Source organism: Gallus gallus, chromosome 1 (genome assembly GCF_016699485.2).
Source record: "Gallus gallus isolate bGalGal1 chromosome 1, bGalGal1.mat.broiler.GRCg7b, whole genome shotgun sequence".
Taxonomy (NCBI): domain Eukaryota; kingdom Metazoa; phylum Chordata; class Aves; order Galliformes; family Phasianidae; genus Gallus; species Gallus gallus.
In genome coordinates this window covers 7,458,317-7,484,517 of record NC_052532.1, presented here as the reverse complement: position 1 = coordinate 7,484,517, position 26,201 = coordinate 7,458,317, and the positions used below count along the sequence as shown (strand labels likewise).

The 26,201-nt window shown below is 48.0% G+C and overlaps 1 protein-coding gene across 11 annotated transcripts in view; it reads left to right on the top strand.

The window, feature by feature from the left end:
- Positions 1-25,960, top strand: part of FRMD4A (FERM domain containing 4A) — a 358,105-nt gene extending 332,145 nt beyond the window's left edge. For 8 of the 11 annotated variants that reach the window (XM_015298894.4, XM_015298935.4, XM_015298850.4 and 5 more), the window contains 9 exons: positions 5,755-5,888; positions 8,052-8,174; positions 12,085-12,313; positions 13,461-13,517; positions 13,737-13,974; positions 14,251-14,415; positions 16,153-17,012; positions 19,047-19,143; positions 22,613-25,960. In XM_015298894.4, coding sequence (XP_015154380.1) covers positions 5,755-5,888; positions 8,052-8,174; positions 12,085-12,313; positions 13,461-13,517; positions 13,737-13,974; positions 14,251-14,415; positions 16,153-17,012; positions 19,047-19,143; positions 22,613-22,715 — 2,006 coding nt within the window. In that variant the 3' untranslated portion in view covers positions 22,716-25,960. Of the gene's footprint in view, positions 1-5,754; positions 5,889-8,051; positions 8,175-12,084; positions 12,314-13,460; positions 13,518-13,736; positions 13,975-14,250; positions 14,416-16,152; positions 17,013-19,046; positions 19,144-20,923; positions 20,996-22,612 lie in introns of all 11 variants that reach the window. The other 3 variants (XM_025153380.3, XM_025153376.3, XM_040654682.2) reach the window with 1 other exon arrangement.
- Positions 25,961-26,201: the final 241 nt, after the last annotated feature.

Here is a 26,201-nt window from a genome sequence, read left to right as displayed (position 1 = left end):
CTGCACCAGCTGGGCTCCTGCATGCTGCACAGGATATCCTATGTGTCTGGTGGAGCTGAGAGAGAGTAACTGTCTGAGGTTGCTGGCTGCTGCGTGCTGACATCCTGGTGCGGTGAGTCAGCCCAGGCTCTGGAATGGAGCAAATGTGGGGGACCATCCCTCCCTGCTCAGGGGACAGCTTGCCATGGGGATCTGGATGAAATGCCAGCAAACTGAAGCCAAAAGGATGTCGCGTGAAGGGATTGCCATATTTAGATGTGGTTTTGTTGGAGAAGGAGACTCACAGAATAAGAAAGAGAAGAGAGCCTGGGTTCTCCTTCCTTGCTACTGCTTGGCCACCCTTTCCCCTCACAGATAACAGAACCAAGCCTCAGCTCCTCCTGCTCTTCAGCATGCTATCCTCCTCGTTCATTTTCATCATTCGCATTTACCCTTTTCCAAACTGATGCCACCCTGCTGCAATAGGTGGAGGGCTTAGAGACAAACAGTGAGTCACTGGTAGGGCTTTAACCTCCAAAACTCTGCCTCATGTTGCTGGTCTCCTTGCATTACATAAGGTTTAAAGCAAAGCTTGACTTGGAGCAGACACCTGTTAACTCTGCAGAGCTCAATAAGCACAGCAGACCTTAGTCAGACCCACTGGGTATGTGAGTTGGTGCATGTCCCTGTCAGTGGCACCATGAATCTCCCAACACCAGCCCGTTGGCACTGGTGAAGAAACTGAGCAGTGCATTCTGCTGGAGGAATGAGTTGAGCAGGGAGGACCACGTTCTCCCCGTTTCATAGCTTGTGTTTTTCTGAATGTTGGTGGAAGAAGTCACCCAGAGAGGCCAAGTGGCTATCAGAAGTTGTATAGCATATCCACAAATTAACAGGATATTATGAATCTTCAAGTCAGTGAGGCCTATGTTCCACCCTGTGTGCTGAGGAAGAAGGAGCTATACAAACAGGCCCCAATTCAACAGATTTCTGGTGGCTGTCGAAGAGACAGCCCTGTGCTTCCTACCCCCCGTGCTTTCACAGCCTTTTCTCTTTTAGGGACATCAAATGGGTCTGTAGAAGGGTATTAAGATGCAGAATTCAGTAAACCTTTATACAACAAGTGGAAAGGAGGCTAAACGAGAATACTCACAAAAAGGTTCAAAAGTTATACAGAGGAATTACATATTTCAGCAGTATTTCTCTGGTTTACTGCATTAGGAACCAGTCCTAATTGTGGGAGATAAACTACCTGTGAAACCCCCACCCCAGTCAGCCATTTCTATTGCATCAGGACTGTTCTTTTTCAGGCTGATCTTTCTCCATTGATGGTGCCTTTGGGAGGCACTGGGCAGCTGTGACTCAGTGAGCATCATATTTAATAAGGCTGATGTAAGGTAGTATCTGCTTGGTTGGTTTGGTTTGTGCCGGTCTTTAATTATTTCTGTGATTGTTTTTATGGTCTTCTGATTTGTTCTGACATTTTGGGGTCAGTTACCACAGGGTTTAGAAGTGGGTCTGTGGTCACAGCCTTGCTTGAGGCTGGATTAATACATTTTTATAAGTGAAGAGCTTCTAATGGGAGCTGTAAGCACCCTAGCGGTAGAAAGAGCACCGTTCTGTGTGTCTTTACAAACATCTCTCTCTGGCTTGATTCTCTTGACTGATCAAGTTGGCACTTGGTTTTTGCCTGTGAGAATAAACAGAGTATCTAACCATAAAAATCTAATAATACAACACAAAACACTTTCACTTTGCTCAGACAGAAACCACAGCCCAGGCCTTCTCTCCAAGAAGTTCTGTAGCAAGATGGGAGTTGGCCTCTTCTCCCAGGTAACAGTGTTAGGACAAGAGGCCTTAAGCTGTACCAGGGGAGGTTTGGGTTGGATTTTAGGAAGGAAACTGTTCACAGAAAGAATGGTGAGGTACTGGCACAGGCTGCCCAGGGAGGTGGTGGAGTCACTTTCCCCGGTGGTGTTCAAGAAACGTGTAGATGTGGCACTGAGGGACGTGGTTAGTGGGCATGGTGGGGATGGGTTGATGGTTGGACTGGGTGATCTCAGTGGTCTTTTCCAACCTTAATGATTCCATGATTCTGTGTCTTCCAGATCTCCCCATAACCCTTTGCATTCAGGGAGCAGTGGAAAAGGTGGCCAAATGTGCATTTAGTTGGCATTGCCACTCACCACATCAGGGTTGAGGCTGTGTGGTTCTCAGGCAGGGTCAGCACAGCTGGGGCAAATGCCTTGAACTGTCTCTGCTTGATTTGGGTCCGTACCAGCTCAGCCAGAAGCTGTTCATTTCCTTCTTGTCAGCACTCCCCAAATCAGGCGTCTGGGCAGCACTTAGACTATTCATATGTTTTTAAATGTTTCAGCATCTTTGTAGCTGCTCTGGCAACCAGCAGTGCAAAAATGAACAGCTTTTAAAAATAAATCGGAGCCTGGTGTGGAGGTAGGGAGCAGAGAGAGGAAGGAAAAAGGAAGAGCAGTTGAAAGGAAAACACAGATCATTAAGGTCGTCCTAAAAAGGGGAAAAAAAGAAAAGAAAAAAAAAAGTGGGATTGAAACATCTGCTGGAATCATGAGCAACTTTTTTTTACCAGGACTCAGCAGATTGTTGGCAATTAAGTGAAGAAATAAAGCAGTTCAGCTTTGCTAGAACTGCTCACCAGGGTTGCTATTAAGAATTACTAAATGCTAGAGAGGGCTTCTCCTGCCAGTGTAAATACAGGGCTCCTCTAGAAGATCCTGTGAAGTTCTTGCAGTGCAGATGTATTCACAGAATTTAGTTTTATTGCTCTGTGGGTGCAAACAAACCCATATGAAATGAGAGTGAGTAGAGCAACTAAACAGACACATTGCTGTGAAATTGTTCTTCTCTGCCTGATGATGCTCAACCAGGCTAACCCTCACTGACCCTTCTTTCACCTTTCCTGCTGCAGGACAGCCCAATAAATGTTGTAACAAATGAAAGGTGGCACTTTGTAGAATGAGTGCCAGCTGTCATCCTGCATGAAGTCTGCAGAAAATAGTGGTGGAAAAGATCTGTGAGATTTTCTGCTCCCACGGGACCATTGCAGAGCTATTTCATGGCACAGTCTGCCTTGAACCTCTTTTGGTTTTGCTTTAACAGTCTGCTGGAATATTAGCAACGAAAGATGAAGCTGAAAGCACAAATTTCAGTCTGGTTTACTGCCAAAATAAAGAGTTGTTCCCAGTTTCCTTCCAGAGCTCTGTGAAATGGCAGCAACATTTACAACTAGCTTTTGCTGAACATCTTCACTGTACGCTCAGAGGCCAAGCTGCAAATGTGTCTATAAGCAACCCTTCACTCCCATCCTACACGCATGAAGGAACCTTGATGTGGCATCCTTTTGCATTTCACTCCTGCTTTCTCTGTGCCGTTGCTCAAGAGAGGTGGGGGACAGCCCCAGAGTCACCCTTGGACACCAGGTACTGACATGGAGGGAACACTGAGGACCTGAAGGAACACTCTTGAAGTCATTGCTGTGTCATATTTTCTCTGCAGGCTCAAACCTACCTCCACAAGAAGTCCCTGCAGAGCTGGTCACAGTCCAGCTGTCTAAACATAGGTGTCTTGCATACGTATGTTTAGATGAGAGTATCCAACTGCCAATTCAACAGAGTTTATGTCTCACAGAACCTTGTGTCATACCCACCACCCCATGGAAGGCACCTCAGATACCTTAGATAACCTAGATGCATCTGTTAAGACAACGGGAACCTCCAAACCACAGCAGCCCTGTCAATTCAGACCAGTTGTAGCTCAACAAATGCCAGTGGCATGAGTGAAAAGCATGTGGAGATGGTATTTTCCCCTTCCCGAGATTGCTTGCCATCTCACAGTATGGCCATAACCTTCATTCCATTAGTCTGTGACAAAAGGATGCACTCAGCTTATGAAGGCAAATTCACACGTTCATCATAAACTAATGCCCAAGCCCAGAGATACATAAAATCACAGAATGGCCTGGGTTGAAAAGGACCACAATGATCATCGAGTTTCAACCCCCCTGCTATGTCCTAGGGTCGCCAGCCACCAGACCAGGCTGCCCAGAGCCACATCCAGCCTGGCCTTGAATGCCTCCAGGGATGGGGCATCCACAGCCTCTTTGGGCAACCTGTTCCAGTGCATCACCACCCTCTGTGTGAAAAACTTCCTCCTAATATCCAACCTAAACCTCCCCTGACTCAGTTCAAGACCATTCCCTCCTGTCCTATCCACCCTCACAAACAGCCGTTCCCCCTCCTGTTTATACGCTCCCTTCAAGTACTGGAAGGCCACAATGAGGTCTCCCCAGAGCCTTCTCTTCTCCAAGCTAAACAATCCCAATTCCTTCAACCTTTCCTCATAGGAGAGGTGCTTCAGCCTTCTGGCCATCTTAGTGGCCCTCCTCTGGACCCCCTCCAAGAGCTCCACATCCTTCCTGTGTTGGGGGCCCCGGGCCTGGACACAGTACTCCAGATGGGGCCTCACAAGTGCCGATTAGAGGGGGACAATCACCTCCCTCTCCCTGCTGGCCACCTCTTTTTAATGCAGCCCAGAACACACGTGGCCTTCTGGGCTGCAAGCGCACAGTACTGGCTCATGTCCAGCTTCTCGTCCACCAGGACCCCCCAAGTCCTTCTCTGCAGGGCTGCTCTCAAGGAGATCTTCCCCCAGTTTGTATAAGTACCTGGGATTGCCCCGACCCAAGTGCAGCGCCCTGCACTTGGCCTTATTGAACCTCATTAGGTTTTCATGGGCCCATTTCTCCAGCCTGTCCAGGTCCCTCTGCATGGCTTCCCTTCCTTCTAATGAATCGACTGCACCGCTCAGCTTGGTGTCATTGAAGAGGGTAAATGCTAAGCACATCATAGAAGATCAGCCACTCAACTTGGGAACTTACAACTATATGCAAACATAGTTATTCTTTTTTGAGATTCAAGAAGCTGGATAGGAACTGATGCATCATCCCAAACAAACAGATGAAAAATCAGGAATCCCATTAATAAGTTTCCCTAAAGAGCTGAAGTTATGAACTGTGTCATGACCTCTGATCAGGAGTCTGATTTAATTCTGGATTTGTACCAGAAGATACGCATGGACATTGGTAGAAGTTGCTGGGTAATTGCCACTTGAAAAGTCAAGCCATTTGGACACCTAGTTCAAATATTTTGACCTACCTCTTCCCAAGCAGCAGCTGCTATCCTGGCAAGACCTGTGGGTTGTTGTTGTTTGGTTTTGTTTTACAGCTTAGTGTGCTTTTTACGGGAATCTGGCTAGGTAATTTTATTCCATTACTCTGTTGGGTTTTTTTGTGAAGCAGACTCTTAAGTGGATTGAATTAAATGTTTACTACTAGAGTAATTACAGCCCTTAAAGAAGCCGTCTGCATTGTAAAATGGTTTCTCCTAGGCTTACTTTCCCTAAAATGCTTCTCCAGGGCTTTGTCAAGTGTGCTGCTATTTGCTGTTGGGAGCTTTCATGGGAATGTTTTTGGTTTCTTTTTTAGGATGTCTACAGGAATAATTTTGCTGCTTTTATTTTTCTGGATAATGAATGTCTTCGTGTATTCCTCTGTCCATTCTCACTCTGTTAGTTTAAGCATTAAGAATTTGCCATAAACAAACACGACTGTGTAACACCTGCTTCGTATCGTGGCCCGATTTCTTTTTGGACAGACCACATCCAGGCTTTGGTACAATTACAGGCATCCCAGATGTGTGTTCTGCTGTCAGCTGCCATAGTGAAGTCATTGTTTATTGACAGGTTCCCAAGAGTCAGATAGTTCTCAATCTGCCAAGAAAGACATGCTGGCTGCACTGAAATCCAGGCAAGAAGCCTTGGAAGAGACGCTGCGCCAACGCTTGGAAGAGCTGAAGAAACTGTGTCTCCGAGAGGCGGTAGGCAGTGGATCTTTTCTAGCTCTTAACACTTGCTGCTTGTGCATTCTTACAGCATGCTTTTTGTTTGGACGTGGCAGTTATCAGAAGGATGACATCCAGGACTTTACCATCCTCAGCTAGCACTGCTTAGGTCTAATGCACAGAGGGGAAGGTTTGCTTGTGCCACAGTTACAGGAGTTCACAGCCCGGTGCCTTCACTTTAACCCTAGCCCCATTCTCAGTGCAGCCTCAAATGCTGTGCAATACAACTGTGCCTCACTGGGGCACAGGGCCAGCAGAAAGGAGCTATTTCCTCAGTGTGTTGCGATAGGGTTGGCCTGAGCCCATCTGTCAGCACCTTAAGAGCTGTTAAAAAGTGTTATTTCTTTCTCTGGATGATCTGACAGAGGCAGTTGATGGACACTTGGGGTTTGACCCAGTCTTGCAACCCTACAGCTCATCCATCAGCAGCCTGCAGCTGGAAGCATTTCCTCTCAGGCTGCCTTTAGTCCTGTCTGCTTTGCTGTGGGAATGGCCCAAACACAGGCAGAGGGAGGTGAACCAAGGGGGAAAGAGGGGTTAAATATGGGGGCATAGTCAAATAAGCATGGCCAGAGCCATTCACAGCAGTGGCATCAGGTTACCTCAGGCCATCACTACTCCAGTTACTTATTAATTCAGATTACATTTCAGGCCTGTGCCTGTGAATGCTTTTCAGTTTATGGAAGCTGTGTGGTAGCCCACGTTCATTTTGTTCTGCTCCACTTTTGTTGCTTTTACAGAAGACGTTAACTCTTTCCCTTCTGCCCTGCTTTGTAGTAAGTTCAGGGTTATAAGGAAGATATCTTCAGGAACAGATACATGAATCTGTGTGTTGATGCAGTGTATAGAGCCCCGTCAAAGCAGAATGAATGCATTACAGAAGAAAAGCTGAAAGAACTCCACAGGGCTGGAAGGGCAACCCAGAACGGGACACATGAGATGTTTCAGCAGTGCCTCTAGCAAAAGGGGCTGTGCACATCAGCAGAGAGTGGTGCTACAGTCCCATTTTGCTGGGAACTGCTTAGAGGAAGGGTCTGAAAAGGCCAGACCCTTGTTTCTTAGTGACCTGAAAACAGTAGAAAGAAAAACCCCATTAGGGAGTGGGGGAGAGGCCAGGGCAGGCAGGGGCTGAGCTGTGCGCTCACATTGGGGTCAGTTGCTGTTCTTTGGGATTCAGATGATTTAGGTTACTTTGCCAGCTGGATCCTCTCAAGGCTGATGCTAAAGAACACAAAAGCCTTTTGTCCCTTCATGGGGAGACTTTTGAGTACAAGGAGTTGGGCTGTTCTCAGAGTGAGATTCCTGTCTTTTTCTGTGGGCATTTGAATGTCTTTAATTCAGATATGTGGGGCTGTATTCTGTATCCCAAAAAAAACCCACACAACACAACAACAAGCATTACTCTCAGTGTTGGCACTCACTGCTTCCTGTGTTCCAGGTATTACTCAGTTCTGGGGGGTTTGCTTCAGATTTTGAACAAATCTTTGCAAATAACCCCATCAATCTGACAAAACATCATCTAATATCGCTCCAAAGCTGCCCATGACATCACCTGGCCTTGGAAGGGCCTCTGATACATGAAGTGTTATCAGACAGGTAATGAGGTACCAGGCACTGCTTTTAGTGACTGTTTGCACTGCATTCCTCTCAGACACATCATGAATCAGGTGGGAACATTTTTTGTGCGGGTCATAACCTGCATGGCTGTTGCCACTGGGACTTTCTGGCGCAGTGAAGGCTTCAGGTGTGTCATCTCCCTTGCAGAAGTAGCCCAGAAGAGAGAAGCTCTTCTTTTCCTGCTCACCCTGTAGCAGAGATGAAAGCCTGCGTGCTGCAATCCGTTCAGCCCCAGGCCCCAACGCCCAAGGGTAGGGCACCACCTACAAACCTGTGCTGGGCAGGCCACAGAATCTCTATTCATGCCCAGGTTAAAAAAACTTCCCCACCCTCAGCAACAGAGCCTGGACCACATTCTCAGGGCTGGGTGCTCTGTGTTTATCGGCCGTCTGAACTGAATGTGGTGTTAATGTCTGCCTGTCATTTTATAAATCACAATTCAAGAGCTGCAGCGTGCTTTGCACATGCCAGGACTCTGCTGCAGCATTTCCCAGGTGTCTTAACAGTGTTTTCTGCTTGCAGGAGCTCACAGGAAAGCTGCCACGAGAATATCCCCTCGATCCTGGGGAGGAGCCACCCATTGTAAGGAGAAGAATAGGAACTGCCTTTAAACTGGATGAGCAGAAAATCCTGCCAAAGGGAGAGGTGAGATTTGACCTTCCCTACCAGCTGTGTGTTCCCACTTCTGGTTGCTACCACATCCGGTGTGCATGGCATAGAAGCCATAATCTTCCTGTTTTATATGACTGTAGTTGGTCACAGTGCCTTTTTTACTAGCCAGCATTGTGTCCAGGTGGCCAAGAGGGCCAATGGCATCATGGCTTGCTTATATCGGAAACAGTGTTGCCAGCAGGAGCAGGAAAGTGATCATCCCTCTGTACTCAGCTCAGGTGAGGCCGCACCTTGGGTACTGTGTTCAGTTTTGGGCTCCTGGCTACAAGGAAGATTGAGGCCATGGAACGTGCTCAGAGAAAGACAATGGAGCTGTGAAGGGTCTGATGGGGGGCGGCTGAGGGAACTGGGATTGTTCCGTCTGGAGAAGAGGAGGCTCAGGGGAGACCTTATTCTCTCTACAACTGCCTGAAAAGAGACTGTGCTGAGGTGCGGGTTGGCCTCTGCTTCCAGGTAACAGTGGCAGGGCAAGAGGCAATGGCCTTAAGTTGCACCATGGGAGCTTCAGGTTGGACATTAGGAATAACTTCTCTGAAAGAGTGGTCAGGTGCTGGAAAGGGCTGCCCAGGGAGGTGGTGGGGTCACTGTCCCTGGAGGCATTCAAGAAACATGTAGATGTGGCACTGAGGGACATGGTCTGTTGGGAAATACTGGTGAGAGGAAGATGGATGATTGCATTGGACGATCTTGGAGGTCTTTTCCAACCTTGGTGATTCTATGATTTTTTTTAATTCCCTTCAGAAAAGAGAAGCAGAGAGGGGATTGCTTGTCTTGGTCGAGAGTAAAGGTTAAGCCCTCAGGGCTCAGCATTGGCTGTGCTAGAAGCAGCAGGAATAGCCAGGGTGACCAACTGGATTGTGACAGCCCAGGTGACCAACTGTAGTGACCTGTGTGAGCAGGGAGCACATGGAGAGCCCCCTGAGCCATCTGAGCCCTGCTGCTACCCTGTGTTGTTACCACAGACAGCAACTTGCTTTCTGCTTCAGCAGTGATCTGAGCTCACATCTCCCCTAGCAGGAGAGAAAAGCATCACAATTACTCATCTTAGCCCTGCAATAGCAAGATAAAAGCATTTACCTCCCCAGTCTTTAAACAAAAGAGGCTCCGTCCCTACCTATAGGGAGCTGGATTTATGTTTTTTCTAAGTTTGCTAGGGAGTGTTTGTTCTTTTTCCTTGCTCCCACAATGCGCTGGGTCAGTGCCCTGAACCGTGGCTGTGAAAACAGGCCTGCAGCAGCTGTGAGGCGGGCCCAGATTCACAGAAGAGCCATTGTCTGCAGGGACACATTTGTCTCAAGACACTTGTGTATATCCCAGTTTTGAGTTTCTTTTTCATTTTTGTAAGAGGAGAGCCTGAAGCTGGTGTGACTGTGTGGTTTAAGGCGCAGTTCAGCCAGGGAATTAACTGTTTGTCGTTTTGTTGGCATTTTTCTTCTGCTGAAAAAAAAAATAAACAGCTGGAGCTCTTTAGTTTTGTTCTCAATGGAGCCTGGGAGAGGAATTCCACCAAAGTCAAATATTCATGAACTAGCACATTTAATTAAGCTTTTCAAAGGGAAGCACAGCTTAACTCAGTTACTCCTAGAAACCCTGCAATCTGTTGGCTGCTCTGTTAAAACCTGATCCCTAGTTTCCCCAGTTCTTCATTTCTGTTACGCAGTTTTTGGGGGCACTCCTTGAGGAATCTCTACAGTGCAAAGCTGGGCTGAGCAGTGGGAAAAGCACGAAGGTAAAGCAGTTCCACCCCACTGCAGGCACTCTGCCTTTTGGCACCGGCAATCCAAACACGCCGAGTCAGCTTTTCTCTATCCCCTTTTTCATGTGTCAAACTTTAGAACTGTGTTGAAAACCATAAATTTCTGTTCTCGAAGAATAATGTTGGGCTGTGTTTACTTGGCTGCCAGTTTGAGAAAGTTCAGAGAGGCCAGTGTTGATTTTCATGTGCTTTTCAACAAGTGCGAGCACTAGAAACTCAATTTAAAACAAAGGTGAAATTCTCCTCCAGTCCCATAAATCCAGGACTGAAATTACCAACTATGACAAGGACCTGAAGCAAGGCACTTCCCTCTGAAAGCTGCTGATAGCCTACATTTTCTGAGGCTTTATTCATAAGGGCCTCACTGGATGAAAAATAGACGGTTAGGGCTGGGAAGAAAATTAAGGTGTTTTTCTCTTAGATACGTTGAATGATTTAGAACTGAGACTGTGAAGGCTTGAAATGACAGCTTGCACCGAACTCCCAATAACTTTGAAATAAGAGCTTCATCAGAACACAAACTGCAGAGTAGGTTTCTGCTGTAGTTCTTGGTAATCACCTCTACGTGGTCTGGAGTTCCTGACTCTGGGAAGGATTCTGATGAAGGCAGTGAGCCAGCTTCCAGGCCTTAGAACTCCGTTGTGTCAAATCCACTTTTAATAGGCTCGGTGTTGATAAATTTATAAACTCTGCAGTGCAAAAGAAGGATCTGTTAAAAAGATGGAGGGGTGGATTCAGTCTTCAAAGACAATAATTGTCATTTCAAGGCAGTGCTGACTCACCACTGACAGCAAAGGACTTTTTTCAAGCCAAAAGCCCAGAAGAATAAAAACTTGAGAGAACAATTTCAGTTTGATTAATTCCCACAGCATCCGTTCTTGCAGCATACACCACTACTAAACAAAGAGAAAGGATTTGAATGTGTGTAATGGGGATCTCCGTGGCTGTGTGTCTGTCAGCGTGATCTGAACACCCACAGTTCACTGGAAGTAGAAGAGCTTGGCTTTTCTCCCCTGTTATGCAATGTACGGTGTTCCCCTTTTTATCAGCAAACTAACACTAAAAACTGATGATGATGAACACCAAAAACTCCAAGGTAGCCGAATTCACTACACAAAACAAATGTCTTTGAATATTATAGCTTGAGCTCCTAGTGCAGACCAAGCTGTATCAGCTTCTGTGTTTGCATAAAATGACCCAGATCCCTCCACTTGGGAGAATAACTAAGAATCAGTAGGTAGCTTCCAGGGTACACTTAAAAATTCTACTGACACTCTGACAGCTAATGTTGGATACACGAGCCCTTCTTAGCATACACAAAACGTGCTTATGCTCTGACTGCTCTGAAATCACCCTCCTGGCTTGTAACTTGAGGAGACAGTTTTCTAGTGTAATGCATTGTGGCAGCCCATAATTACCTCAGCTCCTACTCTCCTGGATTTTGACAGTCATGCACCAGGGAGGAATTAGCCCATCTTCACCTTTTCTTACCCAAAGAAGTCATTGAGTGCCAAGCCTGTCAAGAGGGTTAAAGCTGTAGCCTTGCATCTGTATATAGAACTGCTATCAAATAAGGCTCAAATATGGAGCTAGAAAATAGGGAGAGGGAATGAGTAGGAGGTAGATGTAAAAGGTTGAATGAGAATTGGTAGAGTACCACTGAACTGGGCCAACTGTATGAAAAGGCAAACAGCACGGCAGGATTGGGGCTGAAGCACTTACATCCTCTGTGTGTGGGTTGTGCCTTTCACCTGCTGTGCTGCCAAGCGCTCGTGGGCTGAGGGAGTTGAGGTGGATCTGCTTAGGGAGGCCCTGGGATGAGGGAAGCAGCATAGAATCATAGAACCATAGAATCATTTGAAATGGAACGGACCTTTAAAGATCATCCAGTCCATCTCTCCTGCAGCAAACAGGAACACCTACAGCTAGATCAGGTTGCTCGGAGCCCGGTCCAGCCTGACCTTGGATGTCTCTGGGGTCAGGGCATCCTCCACCTCTTGGGGCAACCTGTTGGTGGATGATTTCCTGATGGCCTTCACTGGAGACCAGCAGTCGGACTCAGGGGGAGCTTCCCTATAGCTGAGCCAGGAGTTTGGTGGCAGCCAGAATCTGCTTGCCTTTTTCCAGGAGGCAGAGCTGGAACGCCTGGAGAGGGAGTTTGCCATTCAGTCCCAGATCACAGAGGCTGCCCGGCGCCTGGCGAGTGACCCAAACGTCAGCAAAAAGCTGAAGAAACAGAGGAAGACGTCCTACCTGAATGCACTGAAGAAACTGCAAGAGATAGAAAATGCCATTAATGAGTATCGCATCAAATCTGGAAAGAAGCCAACCCAGAGAGCTTCCTTGATCATAGATGGTAAGTGTGGCTCAGCACCCACAGCATTCCAAGAGTACGTGGAGGACAGGAAGCAATATTTTTGCCTTCTCATATTTGACATACGAGTTCCTGCTCCCCCTCTTGTCTCTCCTGTCTAGAGGGCCTTAGGGGTGCTGAAGTTGGGTTATCCTCTCCATACCAGAGTGCTGTCAGATGGGCATCTGGGATCTGTGTTGTGTGTTAGGGATGTGCTGGTTCACAGCACGAGACGCAGTGTCACGCTGTAGATTATAAGGATATCAGGAAAGCAGACTATGACTCCTTTGTTCACCTATAAAATCGTTCTGTTAACATCTCTGGAGTAGTGCTATACAAATATAATTAACGTTACCAGATTGGGGTGAGCTCTCTAGCTGAAAGGCATCTGTAAAATCAGAGTGGTGGCAGTGTCATTGCTGTGTTCAAATGCTTTTTTTCTTTTTATATTTTTACGGTGTAATTCTCAGGGCGCTTTATGGTTTACTGGGTCGTTGATTGGCTTTTCATTAAATCCATTAACTTTCTATTGTGGTTCTTTCTCCCTTGCTGAATCTGCCCTTTCTCTTTGACTTACGGAGCTTTCTCTGTGCCTCTGTAGCAGGAACTGAGATTAGAGCTGCTGTATTTGTGACCTGGGTACCAAGTCAAGCTACAGGCAGGGATGACAGACAGTTGTGAGGACACAGATGGGGGAGGCAGCTCACACATGCATGCCTGGAACGTGAGAGCTTCTGCATCTGCTGCTACAGAGGATGCTCAGAAAGCATTTGCCCAGATTACACAGAACTGGTACCTAGTGTGGGCCTTAAGGCCCAAGATCTTCAGCAGATACAAGTCTGCCTGCTGGCAGGTTGCCATTTTACATCCGCTGGGGATCTCAGCTCACTGTTGTAACTCAGCCTTAATCCCCATTAATTGAAAAAGAGTTAGCAGCTCCTTGAAAGGCAGCCTTCTAGCAAGCTCTGCCCTCAGACTGAGTGGGCTGAGGCAGTTATTTGTAGGAATATCATTGTCTGATGGCTTTGAGAGGAGGAAGGTGTGGGTGACTGCTTAAGGCCAAGACTCGGTTGAGGAAGATCACGGCACAGTTCACTGTTTGGTCAGTGTGATTCTCGTGACCCTCTGACCGTCTTTTTCTTCTCCTCAGAAGGAAACATTGCCAGTGAAGACAGCTCCCTCTCGGATGCCCTTGTTCTTGAGGATGGTACGTTGGCTGCTTTATGTTCTAGAAGGAAGTGGGGAGGGATGTGTGAATTCCTGATTGATGCTCGAAATGGAGGGCCTGTTCTTTGTAATGATCCACTCAAACTTGCTAGTACCAAAAACATGCTTACCTGCGAGCAAGGCATGATGCTGTCCCCTGGAATACGGCTAGCACTGAAGGTAACATAGCCATCACCTCTTTCCCTTCTTCTCTTGACAGAGGATTCTCAGGTCACCAGCACAATATCCCCTCTCCAGTCCCCACACAAAGGACTCCCACCCCGGCCCCCCTTGCACAACAGGCCTCCGCCTCCACAGTCACTGGAAGGCCTCCGCCAAATGCATTACCACCGCAACGACTATGACAAGTCCCCCATCAAACCCAAGATGTGGAGCGAGTCATCCTTGGATGAACCCTATGAGAAGGTCAAGAAACGCTCCTCACACAGTCATTCCAGGTGAGCCAGCTATCTCCAGTCCCTATCACACAGGCATCCTCCCAGACGAGATGTCTGTGAATCCTTACAAAACCATCTCTTACCAAAAGGAGACATTCAGGCTTTGGGGGTAATATAGATGTGATAAAAAGCAGGCTGCGTTCACATGGCGTGACTCAGAGCAGCATCTGACCCCATTCCCACTTACTCCGTGAGATCACAGAGACCTGGAATGAGGCAGGGAGCCCCCTCCCCAAATTCCTTCCCAGGAACTGAAGCCAGGTGTTTGCTCTGCAGCAATCACAAGCGGTTCCCCAGCACCGGGAGCTGTGCTGAGGCAGGAGGGAGCAGCTCCCTGCAGAACAGCCCCATCCGGAGCCTTCCCCACTGGAACTCCCAGTCCAGCATGCCCTCCACGCCAGATCTACGGGTACGCAGTCCACACTACGTCCACTCCACACGGTAAGTTCTCCCGGCTCCACAACGGGCTCACTTTGCTTGCCCTGAAATAACTGCGCTTTGCTTTATCCATCCCCCAGGATATTCATTAATTCCCCATTCATAAAAGGATACAAACCAGGCCTATTCATACCAGATGCTCAAGCCCTGTTGCTATCAGAGAATCTCTCCTGATCCAAGATACTGAAATCACTTCAGTTAAACGTGATCCTGCCCCTTATCTCTCCCCTCAAAGTAATGAAGCTTTTCTTCTACTGGAACTCCTCGTCCCACTTACTGTTTATAGGCCCTATAAACCACACACGACTTTTAGAAGAGATGTGATGATAGTGCTAAACTGCAGTAAAGTCCTTTCTGGCTCCATCTGGAGATAACATACAGTTTCATTTTTGATACAAAATGTTGGGTAGAAGTACTCTCTCATGGTGGCATATAAAATGTTTATATGTGTGTGCTCTCAAGCGGAGAGAGGCCATTACAGAGCAATCCATCCAAGGATTCAGGTGGCAGTGACAAAATCCCAGGGTTGACAGGAAAGACTTCAAATCGTAGTGGTGATTTGATGTTCGTGGCCCAATTTGATTCCAGTTTTTAGCAGGAACTGTTCAGCTTCATTATTATTTTGTTGCTGTGGTAAATTTCATGGACAGTGAGGGAAGCAGAGCTGAGCCAAAGCTGTGTGCTGGTAGGTATCCTGCCCATGGGGGTAGTGCTAGCATCATTTAGCGTAGCATAAATCAAGAGCAATGCCAGCACATCAGACTCAGACAGAAATGATATAAGGCATCAAGGCCTTGTGTTACGTTGGTTACAAATTTGAGGCTGAAAGTGACTTCTCAGAGCACAGTGTTAAGGCTGGAGCTAAGCTGTATGAGAAACAAGCCTGGCACGGTGCTTGAGAAGGGGCCTTGACCAGGTAGGGGCTGTTTGGGTGCTTGCAGCAACCACTGCTCAGTCTGCTGCATGCCCCAGCCTTGGCCAGCTGTCGTTCGGGTGTGTGACTCCTCACAGGGCAGTGCTCCTGCTCCTTGAACGGATGGCTGAAGCTCTCCCAGCAGCTGGGATGAATAGAGACCACCCAGGCTTGGCCATGAATCAAGCCTTGTAAATCTGTGATTCCGGGTGGATGCCTCAATGGCAGTTACCCACTGACTGTCTTATGCATGTAACCCATGGCTGGGCCCCAGTAAAACATAGCTGTCTCACAAAGGTGACTTTTTCAAAGGGTAGAGTTAATGTGTTTTGGGCTAAATATGTGCAAGCTGTCCTTCTATCTCTGTCAGTAATTTGAGAAAAGATACAAGTTGAATTGTACCTGTGCAGGGGATTCACATGCCACTTGCAAGGGAATCCCACCATTGAGGTGGTGGGATTTGCAGAGCTGCAGCAAAGTGAACCTGGTAGTACCAGGATGATGCTGATCCAAATAGCTCTGCCATGGCTCCACCATGAGGTCACCAGTTCTTGTCCTTCGTGCTGGCTCTTTCCCATCCTGGCAATCCACAGAAGAATTGGGCTTGTAGAGTGAATACTACCAGCAGGGAGAATGGATAGGAGCCAGACCTGGACCTAATTGTCCCAAACCCGACAGCGGGGAACCATGTTGCTCTGCAGCCAGCAACCCCATGCAGTACTGGAGGAGATGCCCCCAAATTCCCTTTCCAGTGAGACTGAAGTTGTGTGCAGAAGGGCTGTTGTCCTTGTGACTTACCAACTTGAATGTTTTCTTGGTATCTGCAGGTCAGTAGACATCAGCCCAACCAGACTGCACAGCTTAGCTCAGCACTTTAGACACAGGAGCTCCAGTTTGGAGTCACAAGGCAAGCTCCTCGGCTCAGAAAATGAGACAGGGAGCCCCGATTTCTACACCCCAAGGACTCGTAGCAGTAACGGCTCTGACCCCATGGACGACTGCTCATCCTGCACCAGCCATTCCAGCTCTGAGCATTACTACCCTGCTCAGATGAACCCCAACTACTCCACCCTGGCAGAGGACTCCCCATCGAAAGCCAGAGAGCGGCAGAGGCAAAGGCACAAATCAGCAGGCAACCTGGTCTCTTCCAATTCTGGGAGCATGCCCAACCTGGCTGCGAGGAACGGAACGGGGCACCACCGGGTCTACCTGCACAGCCAGAGCCAACCCTCTTCCCAATACAGGATCAAAGAGTATCCCCTGTACATCGAGGGCAGCTCCACACCCGTGGTGGTGCGCAGCCTGGAGAACGACCAGGAGGGACACTACAGCGTGAAAGCACAATTCAAAACCTCCAACTCCTACACAGCGGGGGGGATGTTTAAGGAGAACTGGCATGGGGATGAAGCGGATTCTGTTCGGCTCACCCCCTCCCGCTCCCAAATCATAAGGACTCCATCTCTGGGCAGGGAGGGCCATGAGAAGGGCTCGGGTAGGACTGCCGTGTCAGATGAGCTGCGGCTCTGGTACCAGCGGTCCACAGCCTCCCACAAGGAGCACAGCCGCCTCTCGCACACGAGCTCTACTTCCTCAGACAGCAGCTCCCAGTACAGCACATCTTCGCAAAGCACCTTTGTGGCGCACAGCAGGGTCACGAGAATGCCTCAGATGTGTAAAGCAACATCAGGTGAGAGCCCGTCCTGGGCAAGGGGGTGAGGGGCCAGGGGCTTTGTGCAGCCCATTTTCACACCAGGCCTGGAAGACAGGGAAGGACCCAAAGCCGTGCCTTTGCTGAGTGTTTCCTCAGCGTGCAGTGGGTTTTGGGTTGAACTCGGAGAAACCACGGAGTAATCACTCTTAGTAAGCACAGCGAGGGGACCGATGGAGCACAAAGGGCCTCGGTGCCATCCAGGAGAACTGTGTGCCCTTGGTGAAACATTAAAGGCACAAGGAAGGTTAAGGGTTAAGAGGGGACAGTGTTCCAGCCCTGCAAAAATGTTTGCATGATGATATCTCTGTGCACTGCTGATACGTGGCTTTCCCATGCAATTCCAGTAACTGTGCTGATAATATTCTGAAATGCAATGCTTGAGTTTGTGCAGTAGTACATCTGTCACGTAGAGCTCTGCACACCTCTGTGCTGTTAATATCCAACAGTAAGAAAACAGCCAAATAAATTAACCTGAAGAGTTACAAAACAGACCAAGGTAAAATAGTTACTGGCCATCAGTCACCGTCGGACAGTCCCATCTGTAGGTATCAAGGGCATGCTAAAAACCTGAACCCGGCCCGGTGGAGATGAGAGAGCTGGTTAATCAGAATCTGTGCCATTTCTCCCTTCCTTTCCTTATGCCTTACACCACTGCCCAAGCACCTCATAACCTTGAGCGCACCAGTGCTCACAGCTGCCTGATAAGAGGGTGATTTATGTGTTATGCCAGTGCTTGTAGAAGGGCCAGATGTGGACCAAGGCACAATCAGGCAACTGCTGAAACTGTCCTGTGTCTCAATATGAGAAATAGTCTTTCCTTCCTTTAATTAATAAGCCCTTCTGTTCCTGCCAGCAACAGAAAATACATGAACGCTCAGGCTTTGTTTTGCTTTGGTTTGAGAAGCATACTGATTCAGTTTGGAAATCTAGAAAGCATAGTGAGGGACTTCATGGGGACAAGTCACTGCCATTCAGTCCATTCTCCCACCCAGGTGGGTCTTCTAATCTAAATGGGCAGCACCCATGGCTTGCTGTGACCATCCAGCAGTACGGGCTGGTTTTGCTTTCCCAGTCAGTTCCCAATTAAAACTATGGGAGGATACTGACTTCAGGGGCTGTCAGCTGCAGGGAGCAGATTAAAACTCGTTTTTCTCTTCAAGTGCCATTTGGCAGCAGCTAAAAAAAATGAACAGCACAGAAGGGGGTGCCAGGTAGAAACATCTACCATTTAGCTGATGGGCTGAAGTCAGTGTATCTACTGGACTTCACACTGTCCTTTAAAGAGGACTGTACTACTGGGCAGGTATTAAATTTGGAGAGTGAATACTGTATGGACTTGAGAAGGAAAGATGGGTGAGTTGGATTTCTTTGCTGGACCCTCAGTGACGAACCCCCCTGAGAACCACTGTCAGTGTTAGACTTTTAGTCTGTCTTGCTTCTTGCTTCATTAAAGTCAGATAAGCCTTCCTTTGGAGCCATAGTACTGGGGTCAGCAAAGCCAAACCTAACTTTATTACAGATGCATAGTGAGAAGTAGTGTTAGCTTCTGTAATCTTTCTAGCTGTCTCCCTCCTTTGCATGTGAAGCAGTGTACTGTCCAGGCTCTTGCCAGTACCAGCCCTGCCTCCTCAGGAAATGGAGCATCTCCTGTGTTCTCACACCCCTGGCAGCAGGAGATGCCCTGAGGTTTCATGGAGATGTACAGCCAGGTTCTACTGGGGAGCAAAATCAGTCAGCTCTCACTCTGGGAGAGATGCTGTATCTCCCAGGCAGGGCTGAAGCGTTCCCACAGAGCTGAAGATTGATGCAGCCCATGACACACAGCAGGATCAGTACTAGGCAGGCTGCTCCTATGCCATATTCAGGCTGGATGAGTTCTGACTCCCTGGCTGTGTTTACTCACAGCTGGACTTGTTTCTGCTGGTCTGATCAGCTGATGGTCTGAACCACGCTGACCCTTGTGCCCTCACCTCACCAGCTCTTTTTCTCCACCCTTTCATTGTTTTTCAGCTGCCTTACCTCACAGCCAGAGGAGTTCGACACCATCGAGTGAACTTGCAGCCACGCCACCAGGCAGTCCCCACCACATTCTTGCATGGCAGACTGGGTGAGTGTCATCAGGATGGGGTGAGAGGATTCATCTCATTCAGTGCAGAAAGCTGAAAGCTTGCTAGTCTCAGGAAATACGTCCCAGCAAACAGGCAAAGGGAGAGCACAGGTACAGGGAACACTTTCCACATGCTCAGTAGCCCACAAGTGCACCAAGCACGTCCAGCCTCCCACCACTTGGTCACTTCGGGCTGACCAAGCTGTGGCAGTGCCACCTGCACCCAGCAGCACTGCTCCAAAGCTGTGCTGGATGGGCAGTGGAAGAAGCCCTGCAGGTTCTTCCTGCTTGGGCACCATCTCCTTCCTCCAGCTTTCTATCTGTCAAAACAGCTGGTCTTTTTTTAGCAAATATGCCGGCTGCCCAGACTAAGATCTCTGTTGTCAAGGCAGGGTTAGGTGCCTACCATATTTGTGTGCGCAGCAACCACATTTTACTACAAGGTTTTCCCCAGTAATGTGACCTAATGACTATTAAGTGCAACTTTTTTCAGCTACCACTAACTTAATGTGCTTCACCAAAGCATCAATGAGTCATTACGTGCAGGTAGCCATTACTCATGTAAATACAGTAATTGGGTTCTTGGGCACACCTCCTTGTGAGGCCAGGAATTCAAGAAGCAAACAAAAAGCCTTTTGCAAGCTCCTCTGGGTATTCTCTAGCAATCTTCTGTAATTCTACCCTGTCACACAAAATAAAGATCATTTCCAGATCCCATCTTAACTCAGCGTGTCCCAGATTTTTACAATTAAGTTGGGTTTGGTGAACACCACTAGAAAGTTTCCAGCTAACATCCTCGAAATCCCATCAGCCCTGGAATAAGAAAACAGATACGATCCCCTGAGTTGTGAGCAGGGACTAGGAGAGTTAACTCTGTAAACATTTCACTGTGCAGCCACTGGAAAATCTCATCCTCTTTAATTTCTTTGGTCACCTATGACCAAGTTTGACCTCTGGTTGTACTCCAGCACCGTCTGTGACTGCACTTTGAAATGGAGATGAGGGGAACTGTAACCACAAACCTCTTAGGTCTTCTTTGAATTTTAAATTTACACATTTGACATCCAGCCTCACATGGTCTTTGTGTTTGCCTCCAGCTTTAGTATTTTCCAGGGTCCGTTTCACAAAAAGTCAAGGGATCACAGGATTGGCAAAACAGCAGCTGTAGTGACTGCATGCTGGAATTTCCACTATAAGGGTTTTAATCTAGACTCAGATCTTCGTGTCTGTCTCTATCCCGATCCCAAATCCTCTGAATATCTCTATGAAAATCAGGAGTAAAAGTGGTTAGCAGCCAGCTGAGGGGTCTGCTTCCAAAATCCCAACTTTCCTTAGCTGGGATAACTTCTGCTCTCTGTCTCTCATAGCAAAACACCATCGAGGCAAATTCTTATCCGGTGGATGAGAAGTTATCTAGATTTATAACTTAGTGTGTGTACCAACAACCAGTGCAGAAGGAACTGGAAACAAATCAGTACTTGTTTCATGCCTGAGCACAGCCCCAAGCACACGTGTAAATATGGTAGAGGCGGACAAAGTTTGCCGTCAGAAGCACAACACAAACTCCCCCACCACAGGAACAGGTTGTTCCCTCCCTGTGTGAAGGGAAAGATTTACAGTTCTCCCTGACATGTTTTTGTGTCACTAACTCTTTTTCTGAAGATGATTCATCAACTTGTTTCCCCGCTGGATTAATAAGCTCATAACAATGTCTGTGTCATTTCTCTTCTTTAACATTTCCTCTCTCCTCTTTCCTCCTTTTTTGCTCTCCTTTGTTCAGAGAAGCAACAGACAACTCACCCACTATGGATGAGTCTCAGTCTCCAACCCACCAAAGTACTGATGAATAGAGGTATAGTAAGGGGATGTTTTGTTCTTTCATCCTTCTGCCCTGTAGTCCATGTTCCACAAACACAATGCGAATAAGCGGCATCCCACTGTCCCCGAGGAGCAGCTGTGTAATTGTGTGCCTGTTTGGCAACAAGGCTTCTTTCAGTCCTTGGAATAACTCAAACGCAGCTCGGAACCCTCTCTGTGCCTTTTCAGCACGTTTGTGGCTGTTGTGCTTTCCCCAGTGAAAGAGGACTCCTTCCTCCACACGAGTGGGCCTGGGGCCAGCCACTGCTGTGAGCATTCCTGCAGAGGCTGAACGGGCACAGGGAGCAGTGACACGTTCATGGCTGGGGACGTCTCAAAGCAGCATGGGCAGAGCGATGCGGGGAGATGAGCACGGGTGGGTGGGGACTTCGGGGAGCTGGGCAGAGCTCCAGCAGTGCCGCAGCCATGGCACCGAGTGCCCCTTGCTCCTCCGTTCATGCTGCAGAGCTGTGCAGGCTGTCGGCAGCAGTGAGGCTTCACAGAGTGAGGAGCAACCCTGGCCCAGTTCCTGTGGGAAGGCAGAGGGGGAACGGTGGAGGGAACAAAAAACCCTTAGAATTGTTCTGTTTTAATTAAACTGCAGTCGCCGTCTGACACTCTCATTTGAATCCACAGCCATTCACAGCTGGCATCTGTTGAGTATTTCAAGCCCAGCTTGCTAGAGATAACCCATAAACCTCCGTATTCCAGCAGAGAGCTGGGAAACAAAAGGCTCTTTAATGTGCAGCCAGGTCATGGCCTTGCTCAGGTTCCTCCCAGACATCAGCCCCAAGGAAACCAGGTGGAAAACGGGAGAAAGGAGGCAGGAACTGCTGGGCTGCATCAATGTGAGCTCAGTCCTGCGAGGTGGGGAGAGAGGGCAGGGAGAGAGAATCCCACAGGAAGCAAAGTGCATTTCCTGCTTCTGGTCTCCAAGCAATCTGTAATTTGGAAGTTGGTTCAGATCAAAGCGTGAGAGAGAGAGAAATTCTGAATGTTATTATTCAGATATAGCAGCCATTTTTCAAAATCTCAACAAGATTTTGACCTCAGTGTTTTCTTCTGGCAGGGAGCTCAGTGGACTGAGCCAGGAGCTGACCCTGACCCGAGCCCTAAGATAAATGGCAAATTCTCATCAAGTCCCTCATCTGCTCTGTGCAAGCAAACAAAAAGCCAGGCAGCAAAAGAAACTGTAGCTTGTCAAGGGAGGCACCCCAAGACCAGGTTGTATATGACAAAACATGGGCCTTTCCATAGCATGCTTGACACCCTTTCACACATCACCAGGTTTTGCTGCCTCATCCCCAAACAGCCACGTAACTCTGGGACTGCTGGTGATGCAGAGCCTCTGCCCAGAGCAGAAATCACAAGGACAGTCCGTGAGGTGCTACCAGAGGGCACCCTGACCCTCCCCCTTCCCACTGAGTGTTATGGCCAGGAGCTCTTCAGACGTGCTTCAAGGAGGGCATCCTGAAAACCCCTTCTGAGCTCAGCCTTCTGCCTCCAGGTTGCTGCAGGGAGTGGGACTGTTCATAATACAGTGTTTTGTGCCCACGGTTGAACTCTCCAGCCAGTTCTTACTGTCCTAACAAAAGTTTCCTTTCTCCTGCAGGACTTACAATGATAGCTGTTTCCTGGATTCTCCCCTCTATCCAGAATTAGCAGATGTCCAGTGGTATGGACAGGAAAAAGCCAAGCCTGGGACTCTAGTGTGAACCCCTGACCTCAAGTTAATCACATCAATGCCATTCTGAGATCACCTCACTGCCTCTCATTTGCCTTACCCAGATGCACTGTCACCCAGCACCAGCTTCAACTCTAAGCACTTTTCTCACGATGCAATTCAAGATGACATTACAGAGCATTGGCCCTGAGACGTCCACCACGACCGTGCAGGATGGCAGCGCGTCCCATTGCCAGCCCAGCACACATCCCTCCGGAGCCTGCGGCACAGCGGGTGCGTGTGAGCAGCCATCTCAGCAGCTGGCAATGGAAAAAATGATTTTCTTCCTTTTAAACGACGGGAGCCTGTCCAGGCTTACATCAGACCTTGCTGTTCTGTGGCATGTAACGGCAGTCAGATTTCCATGACCTGCAATCTGATCCAACGGAGCATTAATTTAAGGTGGGGAGGGGGGGGGGGGTCAACACAAATTGGGACAGAGGCTGAGAATTACTCCTCCAAGTGCTTCTTTTATGAAAAAGTACCAAAAAAGTACAATCCTCTCACTTCAAATGCATGTAAGAGTCTCGCAGTCGGATCAGCGCTGCCAAAGTCACCCAACCAGTGTCAATGGGATGAGTTTGTTCAGCGAGTTCTCGCTACAAGAACATCCCTTATTTAACTCAACGACAGACACAACCACCTTCTGCAAAACAGCATTTCCTTCTTTGCTTTGAGCCCATCCAAACAGAACCCCACGCACTGAAGACACTCTGGAGGTCTGGGTTGGTATCACAGCATCTACAAGCTACTATCAGACTGGACAAACGAGGTGTACAAAGGCATTATCTACAGCAGAGGCAAGAACTGTTCCTCACAGCATCTCTGTGGCTGGCAAAGCTGCGTACCGACACACAGAGCTTAGGGTTGTGCTGTCGGTTTTCTCATGCTCTGAGGAAGATAAAAATCGTCAGAAAACCTTCCTACAAGCAGATGCAGCCAATGAATCCTAACCTGTCTCTGCACAAAGCGTTAACGTCAAATCAAAGGGAAAGCACATCACAATCTAATTGACACAGTGAAGCTGCATTAACATATCTGTTCAATTATCTCACCTTCGTTAGCACCAGTGTAGCAAAGGGCTCGTCACCAGCGCACCGCTGGCTGGGAGAACCGGTCTGTCGGGAAGCATGGGAGCAGCTTGGGCTCAGCAAGCAGCAGACGAAGCAAAATTGCACATGGAAAGCAACCACAAGAAAGAGAAGTCGCCGAATGAGGCGTTCAGCGCGAGCAGAAGCTGCCTGCTGATACCACAAGGGATTGGACGAGAGAGTCATGGAAGGAGCTGCAAGTTTACACTTACCTTTGAGCAATGCTTTACACACGTCAAGCCATGGAACTTTCAAAGGCCTCAAAGACACTTTTGTAATGAACAAGTGCACAATCTCGGTGGATGTTGAAGCTGGCACGTCTAGTCTTCATTGCGGTGCTATGCTGTTTTTATTGCCACTAGATGGGGGAGGCGCCCGGCCGTTCCCCATTTGCACGTGCAAACGATGATTTCCTATGGGAAAGGCATTACAGAAACGGCTGGGGGGGTTACTTTGTGAAAAGCAGAAACTGAAGTGAGCTTTAGTTGAAAACAAAACAAAAGTGGGAGCGCGTGTGCGTGTTCCAAGAATAACAGCAGCGTCTACCAGACCGAGTAGGGCGAAACGTTCAAAATGAAACACCGTGACTTGGGGGCTGCCACACCTTTCAGCATCAGGATTGCTGGAAAACTGCATTCCGGGCTTTAAAAGAGAATGGGTTCTTCGTAATTAGACTTGGAAAGATGATGAGGGTATCTAAAAATGAATGCGAGCCGCTCGTGCTAATTCCTTCCCCCAGTGCGCAGTAGGGATGTCTGCTTCAGCCCTGGGCCCACGCCTGCAGCTCTGCTGCCTGGCATCGGTGCTAGGGCTGCTCTGACACTCTCCTCTCTGTGCTTTGGGCTTGTTAGCATGGGAATTGGCTTAAACTCCTAATTGGATTTTTAGGTGGATGGGAGATAGCACTGATTACTGACGTGCGCTGCTAAGATTCCGTAGCTAAAGTGAAAGGATTAAATAGGGACCAAATTAAGCGGCAGCAAATTAGCCCATGGATTTTTGAGGGGCTCTGAGCAACTGTCTGTTTTCTTTTTAATTTCCCCGCGAAGTGGCTTTAGGTTGGTTGGTTTTTTTGTTTTTTTTTAATTACTCTTTTTCTGTGTACCTTTAATTAAAAAGAATTCAACAACAGCGGCACTACGGGGCCTCCGGGCACTACAGGAGCAGTCGTTCCTCCAAGACGAGACCTGCAGTTTTGCAGCAAAGGTTAAAAGGTGGCAGCCCTGAAATTAGGGGGAAAAAAAAACCAAGTCAGCCTGAATTGCAAACAGGCTCGAGTCGAGAAAGAGCTTTCGAGAAACGCATTGGGTTTTGCTTTGTGTTCTGCTTTTCTGTTCTGCAATCAAGGCACACGTGAGCAGCCAGTCTGGTAGTAAAGACAGATTAAGTAAAACAGGTTTTACTGTTTAGCTCGATTCAATTAAACACAAATGTACATAAAATGTTAATCATATGAGATTAACACATTTAAGTGTAACGCGGAGGGGTGCATACATAGCTGTTATATACGAGCACTTGACTACCGACGTAACCCCTCCTCTCCTTTTTTATTTTCCAAGGCTCCATCTGCCATGAAGCCACCATTGCGTTCCGCCTCCCCGCCTGCAGGTCCCTCTGGTCGGGCAGCAGTCCGGGCACGGCCCCGCGCCGCTCTGCTGTGGGCAGGGTTTCTTTTTAAACGCTGTGATATGCAGTCGAGTGTTGAAAATGTTGAATCAGTCCGATTTGTTTTCACTCTGTATTAGTTTTAGTTTCAGGCGTAGCCGATCCCCATTCAGGTGCTATCAGATGACCAGTTACTGCTTAGTTAACTAGATGTAAAGTTTTACATATATATTAATGTCAATAGTTTTATTACCAGTTGTGTAAAAGGGACTCTCTAGTTTAAGAAAAAGACAAAAGAAGGAAAAAAAAAAAAAACATTAGGTCTCTCCTGAAATGGACTTTAGAGCATGTAAAATGATTTGACTGGGTTCTGTTAAACTGTAATCAAGGAAAAGATATGTATGTTGTAGAAAAAGTTGCAGAATTAAAAAAGATCTGCTTTTAATTTATTCTTTTTGTATTAAGAATTTGTATAGTTACCTTTACATTTTGCAGAACGGTGTTGTCAACACTTCCTTATTAAAGCATTTTCAAAATGAAACCTCGCCGTGGTCTTTTCAGCCCAAGGAATCCTTCCGTGCTGAGCCTTCCTCAACAACAGTCCCTCTGCTTCCCAACACGGTGCCTTTCCCCTTCTTCCCACTTCCCCCCGTTGCACGGGACCCTGCAGTGTCTGCTTGGGAGGCTCCTTACCACCAGAACCTCTCTGTGCCACAGGGAGTCCTCAGCTGCACCAAAGCGGGTTGAGCCAGGAAAGCACCCTGACCCTCATCCGGTGTCAT